Below are 9,363 nucleotides of genomic sequence, written 5' to 3'. Positions count from 1 at the left end.
TAGGTCGGCCTGAGCTTGAGCGCTCTAGCCTGCTACTCTGCACAGAGGAAAAGGGGAAGGGAAAAAAAGAGTAATGAAGATGATGATGGGGACAGGAAGAGGTAATGCGTATGTACAATAACCACGAAACACAGTGGTCTTCTTAAAGTCTATCGTCAAGTCCTGTACTCTTGATAAAATCTATGAATGCTCTTGTAGCAGTCGGTGATGCTGTTTGGTCGCGCATTGCGGACAACAGATTAGTCTCACTTAGAGTGTTCACACCGATGCCGGCCAACGTTAAAGCCAGCGTCTTCCGTTCGGACACGTACAGAGGGCAGTCGCACAATATATGGGCTAAAGTTTCATCTACTTGGCAGCGCTCACAGTTCGGGCTGTCCGCACTGCCGATAAGGTGCGCGTAGCGTCGAGTGAAGGCGACGCCTAGTCGAATCCGGTGCAGCAGACTGGCGTGGCGTATAGTATAGTACTTAGGTTTTGCAATCGCAGGTGTAGTCTCAAGCATCGTTTAATGTAAAACAATTTACGCAATTCAGTATTCGCGATGTTAGCGACGCGAGTATCATATTTAACATCGGCTCTTAAGGTGATACTCCAGTGATTATGTTCTGAAATATTTCTTTAAGGGTTGGTTCTCATTAGCATATAATATACAGTTGGAGGAAATTCTTTTTGTGACAGTCAGAGCTATCTATCTAGTTTTAGGTTGCACCGCGTTTTTTGCACCATTGCACCGCGTTTTTTTAATGTCTTTATATATTACGCAGTTGTCATCAAATAACACTTCGCTGCGATATATACTCGTGCTCACACTCATAAGTATTGACAACAATCCGGTGCATGCACAGAACCTTCAGAACTTCAGATGTCACAGGCAGGGTTGCCAGGTTTGGCTACTTTGCGCCAATTTGGCTACCTTTTTAGGCCGGTGGCGGCAGAAAAATCGTCTTGGCTACTTGGCTCCTTTTTTGGCTACTTCCTTATCCCCTCAATTTAAGCAAAATTATCAACATCTGGTGACGTCGCCGCCGCTGGCGTTCGAGTATACGAGTTGTGCCAAACATGGTAGTCAAAATGTGCTTCGGGCTCCGAAACTTGAATTTGGCACTTTGATAACGCGGATAAGGAACTTTAATGAAAAAGGATGGCGCAGTGGCCTAAGCAGGCGTAAGGGTCAGTGCTGGCGATCAGAACATAAATATAAAAAACTACATGTTTATAAACAGCCAGTCTAGCAGGCTTTGGCGCACGCCAAACACACACACACACACACACACAATGCTTTTTTATACCTGGCTGGGACTCAGCGAGAACTGCTGCATAAATAATAATAATATCTGGGGTTTAACGTCCCAAAACCACGCTATGATTGAGAGACGCCGTAGTGGAGGGCTCCGGAAATTTCGACCACCTGGGGTTCTTTAACGTGCACCTAAATCTAAGTACACGGGCCTCAAACATTTTCGCCTCCATCGAAAATGCAGCCGCCGCGGCCGGGATTCGATCCCGCGACCTTCGGGTCAGCAGTCGAGCGCCATAACCACTAGACCACCGTGGCGGGCCGGAGAACTGCTGCATGGGGCCTCATCTTGCAGATCACCCATTGCTAAACGCGGCTTTAAACCACAATTGCAAGTGAACAGGAATCTAAAGCGCTTCGCATCCAGCGCGATCTGCACTCATCGACATTAGAAATCGGACATCCCACATTTCAAGTGAGCACTGAAAACCCAGGATACAAGAGGCAATGGCGGCAACACAAGCGCTAACAACAGTTGTTAGTGAGCGCTTGTGTTGCCGCCTTTGCCTCTTGTGTCCTTGTTTTTTAACGCTGTCTTTAGAATGTCGTACTAACTCACCTAACAATCAATTCTAGGATATCGGACGAGCTACTTGTATAATTTCTTAGGCTTAGGTACGGATTGCGATTCTGGATTTGTTATCACGGAAGAAATCATTGCGAAAGAGGCAACAATTTATGCTTCAGTGCCAGAAACTGTGATTTCGACGGCACTCATCATGGCATAGAAAGTTTTTTTTATTGTCGCAACTTCTAGTCATATCAAGAAAAGTCATGCAAGACGCATGAAGAGTCATTCTTTCAACAGCGCAAACACTACGTCGTCATGCATGAAATCATTGCTAAAGTCAACAATTTAAGCTGGAATCTCAAGAATTATGATTTTGAAGTGTTTGTGCGGCACTTATTTACATTTTTGACGAAAGGCTTTTGCATTTAGTCACTTAAATAAAATTGTGGAAGGCGTTTCCACACATGCGTGGCTACTTTTGGCTACTTTCACTGCCCTTGGCTCAAGTTGGCTACTTGTTGTCTAGTTTTTCTAATTTCTGGCTATTTTTTGCCTTTTCGACCTGGCAACGCTGGTCACAGGTACCGTACGAGACGACATATTTTAATTTAAAAAAGTCTATTCTCTTAAATAAAAACGTTTTAAACCGCGAAGTTGTCTGCCCATTTTCCAGGGGAACCTTTACTTTGGTGGGTAGTTGTTGTGGTGCACAGAATCAAACCGTTAGCACGATGTACTATAGTATTATATCAATTTGACTGCTGTTGCTCGTAGCACATGTAAAGGCAGGAATTAACTAGTTGAACAGTGAAATGGTTGTTAAGCCGCTAAGTCCACGTTATATAGCTTAGCATTTCTAGGAAAGTAGCGATGCGTTCCAGAATGCTCAAGTCCTTTACTTGTTCCCCACGTTATCGATATTTATTCTGTTCTCCTATTTTCTTGTATTAGGAAACTCGCAAATAACAGTGATAGTCAGGCTTACTTCAGTTTTTCTCAAACTCTGCCAACCACGTTGTTTCAATGTTGTTTCTTCTAATTACTTATGCGCTGCAAATCGAGAATAACACATACAACTGATTGTTTGGTTGAATTTCACTGTCGAAACCGTGAGAAGTTTATTCAAGGGGCGCGATAATTGTCTAAGATATTCAGGGCCGACCACTCTTTTTTTTTTCAATGCAAATGAGAAATAAATTATGATCTTCTTCAACTCATATGTTATCGTAGACGGAGGATCTCGAGGGATTTGAAGACACGTGTGCAATACTAAGTTCTCGCCCAGTTGGCAGCACTACGTGAAGTCATAAAAGAGATAGCAAGCGCACGTTTGTTCTGCCGCAACTTAAGCGACATCCGGTTATTCCGTGCTCCTAAGCGTATCCCGCTCTTTCGTCTGTAGCTCTCTTCACGGTATTCAAAGTACCACTAGAACTGAATGTTTAATTGAGCAATGCTTGGTCGCACGCTTCCCGACCTCTATAGTCTGGCACACGCATGTCAATGTGTTCAGCAAAAAAGGGGAGTTTCTGCGTTACGGCGAAGAGTCGAAAAAAAAAAGACATGAAAATTAACATTTCTTTTAACTTACAACGCAAGCACGTGTATCATTGGTACCGGTTGTTAGCAAATCGAAAGAAGCGCTAGCATCCCCCTCGCCACTCGAGAAGGCCGGTTTCTAGCTTCTGCACGCCGACAATTTGGTGTAAAAGCTCACTCGCCATAGGCAAAGATCAGAAGCTTCTGCTCCTCCATCGCACAAAGACCACCGTCATGGTAAGTCTCTACTTTACTGCCCTGTTCTCTATGAAAACTTTGACCTAAAAGAAGGGAAACATTACCTATAAATACAAATAATCCGCCTTATAAGATTGTTCATACTTGAAACAGATAATTCCATATACTCACCACACTATTGTTACTGCAAGCAATAGTTTCTCCAGGCGTATCTTAAAGGCGTTTGTCTTCTGAGGAGGGACTTACTGTTCCAAGTGTTCAATATGTGCGTTAAATTTGAGTCTCTTTTCGTGCTGAGCACCATAGATAAGTGTAAAATGAGAAGTCAAAGCTCCTGAACAACCTCAAGTAATTCTGCGCTTTCCGGCTTCAGCGATCCCATACTGTCGCTTACAAACAGTGTACTCGGCTTAATTCACTTTTGAAATACAGAAAAAAAAATGCATCTGCTTTTCCCTCTCAGCTGCGCGCCTGCATCGTCCTTGCCCTGGCCACCAGCGCCTTCGCTGGTAACATTGGCCACCTTGCTGGCGGCTACACTCTCGCCAGTAACCTGGGCTATGGCCTTGGCTATGGCAACCTCGGCTACGCCGGCCTCGGCTACGGTGGTCTCGGCCTCTCCCACTATGGTCTGTCCCACGGTGTTGGCTACTCTGGCCTGACCGGTTACGGTGTTGGCTATGGATACGGATACGCCGCCCCAGCTGTCACCCGTACCGTCTCCACCTACCACGCTGCTCCAGCCGTGACCGCTGTCCATGCCGCTCCAGCCGTGACTGCCGTCCATGCCGCTCCAGCCGTAACTGCTGTCCACGCCGCCCCAGCTGTCGCCACCTACGCTGCCGCCCCAGCTGTCACCAGGGTTGTTCAGTCCGCCCCGGCTGTCACCTACGCTGCTGCCCCAGCCGTCACCAGGGTTGTTCAGTCCGCCCCAGCTGTCACCTACGCTGCTGCCCCAGCCGTCACCAGGGTTGTTCAGTCCGCCCCAGCTGTCACCTACGCTGCTGCACCAGCCGTCACTCGCGTTGCCACCTACGCTGCTCCAACCGTCACCAAGGTTATCCAGTCCGCCCCAGTTGTTGCCGCTGCTCCAGCTGTCACCTACGCCGCTGCCCCAGCCGTGACCGCTGTCCACCACGCTGCTCCAGCTGTCACCTACGCCGCTGCCCCAGCCGTGACCGCTGTCCACCACGCTGCTCCAGCTGTCACCTACGCCGCTGCCCCAGCCGTGACCGCTGTCCACCACGCTGCTCCAGCCTTCGCTGCCGTCCACGCTGCCCCAGCTGTTGCCACTGTTGCCCACGCTGCTCCAGCCATTGCCACCGTTGCCCACGTTGCCCCAGCCATTGCCACCGTTGCCCACGCTGCTCCAGCCATTGCCACCGTTGCCCACGCTGCCCCAGCTATCGCTACCTACGGCGTTGCTCACGCCGCTCCAGCCTACTACGGCTACGGCATTGGCTCCCTCGGCTATGGTGTTGGCAGCTACGGTTACGGCCACGGACTTCTTGGCTACGGCCTGAACTACGGCTATGGCCTTGGTTCTCCCCTGAGCTACTCCACCCTCCTCCGCAAGAAGAAGTGTAAGTTATGTTTTCATTTTCGGAGCCAATGTTTGTTACTTTTGTATCGTTGTTCTCGAGTACAGAAGGCTAACATTATTTTTTTCTCTATTTACAGAAATGTCCGTCTTGATCCTAGTACCACGCAAGAAAGTCACCGTATCGGAGCAATTTATTCCTTGGTTTCAGTCAAGCGTATTGATTTTTGCCGCAGAATAAACTGTTTCCACCGAAGTTGCCCCATTGGCCATCACTTTTTGAATTCGCGGACCTTAGAGACCGCGAATTCGTCCGAAAAATCGACCAGACCGAAAAAACGAATCCACAATTTTTTATTCCGCTCAAGCGGTCAAACCGCCACAGCCACGTCCGAAACAGCTTTAAGGCCTCGCAGTACACGTATCTGGCACTTCAGTGGGCGCCCAGGATCTCGTGAATACATTCGGTACCTGCCGCGAAACCCGCCTAACTACGTGCCAGCAGCCAATTGGAAATTTTCGTCTCGTGATGAGCGCCGCCGATACCAGCAAAGAGCCAAAAGAATTACGGCTCTCTCGCATGGAGCGTTTTTAAACGATGACATGGAGCACCAAGGCTGTGCCGGAAGAGCGGAAGACTCGTCCTGCTTGCTTTCCCCGACGCACTACTATTCGCGGCGAGATCGACCTATAGGTGGCAGCACCGTCACCCCGCTAGTGTGGATACTGGTTTCGTGTGGTGTGTGTAGAAGTGCACGGGCTTCTGTTTTCGCATCGTGATTTTGTGTTCCATACCCGCAGAAAACTCTTCGTTATCGATGGTGAGGTTTTGTTCGGTGCCACAATGCCGCACATACTGCACAGAGCCAGGGATAAGCTTCCATTTTTATCCCACCGACGCGGAACGTCGCTGACTGTGGCTCGTTAGGGTTCGTAACGGCAGGACGCCTTCCAAGTATGCGATGGTGTGCAGCAAGCACTTCGACGACGGTGCATTCGCATTCGTAGACGAGAAAGAATGGTGAGTAGTGAGCGATAACTTCGCTAATGTGTGCATTTATATGCTTGTTGCTGCTGTGCACTACGAGCGTGAAGACGGTCTCAGTAAGCGAACGCTCGGGGAAGCTTCCCTGTGCTTTAATTTTCCTACACTTCCGAAGGAAAATTAAGCGAGAATCAATCGAGAAAGAAGAAAATTAATTCATGGAATTTATTCTTTGTCATTCAAGTACCGTCTGCGCTGTGAATGCAAAGTTTGTTCGCGCTTGGCTATGAGTCTGTTTAAACGAGAGTCCCCGAGCCCTTTTGTAGTTCGCGCATGTCCTATTGTGTTTATACGGCCGCGAGAACAGTTCTCAGTATTCCGCAGGGCAAGTACGTGCACCGAAACGCGGCAAGTGTGTATGCATGATCTGGTGCATAGTAAAGGGTATCGTTTTATGAGCCTTCACTCGCCACGTAAGCGATGAAAATGCGCGAGCGAGTTTATCGCCACCGTTGATCTTGATGAATATATTTTTCTCGCTCGCTCTCTTTTTTTAAAGGGTTTTCGCGGAAGAGATTGAGGCCTGACGCACTTCCGACACTGAACTTGCCAAAGCGCAAATTTGACAGACATAAGCTATCCTCGCAAGTACACGGGTGTCTTTGTATATATTTCGCCGCAAGTTATAATTGCGCAAGGCAACTCAGTTTTGCGATTTCCGTGTCATTCCATTTTCTGTTCTGTTTAGGGGACAATTTAAGTACCGAAGTGTCAGGCGTGACTTGACAGAAATATTTCTCTGCAGTGGGACCAGGACCGTACACAACTAAAGCTCGTCGCGTAACCTATATACGACAGTCCCGAAGTTATACACCTAGCCACAACGCGCAAGTGCATGAGAGCCTTTTTTTAACCACCGAGCCGCTAAAAGGCTATATTCACATGAGATTTAATACTTCTCATCTTTAGGACAACGCCAAGTGCACTTTGCAATGCGCTTGAACCACAGAGCGGCACCTGCACTGATATGACTCTTGCAAACGGACGGTACGACGACCACACACAGCACTCTCGACAAGTGCACTCACTGATCTTATTACACTACATATACAGCCGATCAAGGCCAAATGCTTCTTTACATCGTGTTAGGCATACGTTCGAGCGGTTAAAGTTGCACCAACGCAACGGAAGAAACCGCGTTTTGAGGCCCTGCATGACGTACGCGCACATGCAAACACAACGCGGCTAGCAGACGACGCATGGAGCAATCCACACTAGGCGCGCTTCAGCCAGTAGCCGCCAGGCGGCGACTCCGCTCGATCTCGCGGCCAATACGAAAATCGCCGCCGACACGGTGTCCTTGCTGCAGCGCGAAGCCGCACACGCATGTGACGTTCAGCTAAATTGTCCTCAAGCGCTTCTCGCTGGACTACAACGAATATATTCAAGCTTTAAAACATGCAAGACGTACTTTTCGTACTGTTACACTTCCATCATTTTTGCAAACCAGTATTAAGAAATTTTGGAAACTAAGAAAACCTTTTCCGATAACTTAATCGTATTAGATGACTCTAGTGGACAACCTATCCCCAAAGAAGGCTCTTCAACGCACCTTAACAAAATTTTTGTCAGGGGTTTTTCTTGTGCTCCTAATAAGCAACTTCCCGAGTTACGTAACTATGATTACTCAGTCATATTCCCAGTGGTAGTTGTTACATATGGTGCTGCTTCACTCATTGACAAACTCGAGTACAATTCTTCGCCTGGCTTCCAGTTCGTTAAAGGGACACTAAAGGCAAATACTAATTCGACGTTGATTGTTGAAATAGCGGTCCAGAAACCTCGCAGTGCTACTTTTATGCCAAGGAAGTGCTTATTTTGAAATAAAATCACGTATTAGTGGTCCGCATCGCGTCAGCGCACTTCAAATCACCAGCCTGAAATCAGGGAAAGCAGATGATTTTTCAAGGGCTCGTTTATCTTTGTTAGACACAATATTATTGCCTGTTAGTTCTCATTAATATTGAGCCTGAAATCAGTCTCACACGTCACTGCTGTCGTGCCCAACGTTGCCGGCCTTTACTGCACGGCGGCGTGCACTGGAGGCGTGCGCCATTCGGGCATCCGGCAACATCACATGCATGCGGCAATTTGTCGAACTTTCTGTCAGAGCGACTTTCACGAGCGCGCAAAACACACGCGGCAGTACGCGATACCGAAACTACTACTGAGACGCGACCGCGTGAGCGAAGCAGGGCGCCGGGCGAAGCGCAGTTCGGCGAAAACGGAACCATTGAACCACGCGCGCCGTTCCCCCATGGCAACGCCAAAGAGGTTCTTTTTTCCATGGATCAAACAGAAACAAACAAACAGCATTTTATTACGTCTCTTGATGCACGTAATGTTCTTTTTTTATTGCTGCTAGTTTGATTACTTGTGATTAATTGTAGGCAGACTCTGATACGTCATCGGGATCATTTTGAAAATGTGCCGCTCGTGGCGCTCATCGTGTGATACATTTAGCTTAATTTCTCTGTAAGTAGGGCACTGGGGTGCTATGCAGGATGGCCCGAGTTTGGCGAAACTCGGGATCTTTCCGAGCTCTGGCGACACCCCCTTTTGAACGAGCTAATAGTACGATAAGGTGAAATCCATCCCTCAGCGCGCGCTCCGTTCCATTGGTTACGATGGAACGCGGCGTCACGTCAAGGGCGGTCGAGAAGGTTGGGTGGTGTCGTCAAACTTCTTTCATTTGTTTGTCGTTCCACTGAGTGCAGAAGTGCACCCATGCAAGAAAAGTGGCAGAAAGCTCTACTAACTATATTTTTATGTGTGCGCGGGGCCGTTTGAATTCATTTTCAAGCGTTTAATGTCTGCACTAAGTATCCTTTAGGATAATCAGCACCGTGTCCTCTGAGATTAGTTCCGACCGAGCGCCTTATAACACGGCGGCTAGAGCTAATCGCCGAGGCCGCGTGTATAATCACCATGACCAGCCTGTACATTCTAGCGCGTCGCTCGGCCGGCGCGCGCCCTCGTCGTTCTCTTCTTCATCGTCTGATCGCTCCCAGAGCACGTGCACCCGGCTGATTAGCTAATTGGCTGGGCGGTATACCTAGCTGAGTCAGGACGTGCTATAACGAAGCTGATGGCCAAATCATGCTAAGGCCGAGCTAACTAAGCCACGTCTTACTCAGACCATGCTAATGAAATCGTGTAAAGCGAAGAGCAAGGTAATTAAGATCATGCTAACTAACACGACGCTAATTAGGAAAATGTAATTAAAACCA

The 9,363-nt window shown here is 48.2% G+C and overlaps 1 protein-coding gene across 1 annotated transcript in view; it reads left to right on the top strand.

The window, feature by feature from the left end:
• Positions 1-3,498: 3,498 nt before the first annotated feature.
• The window catches only part of LOC119400522 (nuclear pore complex protein Nup58), a 101,147-nt gene continuing 95,282 nt past the window's right edge, over positions 3,499-9,363 (top strand). The window contains exons 1-2 of the mRNA XM_049412118.1: positions 3,499-3,587; positions 4,012-5,161. Coding sequence (XP_049268075.1) covers positions 3,585-3,587; positions 4,012-5,161 — 1,153 coding nt within the window. The 5' untranslated portion in view covers positions 3,499-3,584. The remainder of the gene's footprint in view (positions 3,588-4,011; positions 5,162-9,363) is intronic.

This window comes from Rhipicephalus sanguineus, chromosome 1 (genome assembly GCF_013339695.2).
Source record: "Rhipicephalus sanguineus isolate Rsan-2018 chromosome 1, BIME_Rsan_1.4, whole genome shotgun sequence".
Classification (NCBI taxonomy): Eukaryota; Metazoa; Arthropoda; class Arachnida; order Ixodida; family Ixodidae; genus Rhipicephalus; species Rhipicephalus sanguineus.
Note: the sequence above shows the minus strand (reverse complement) of the source record. Positions and strands in the feature narration are given on the sequence as shown.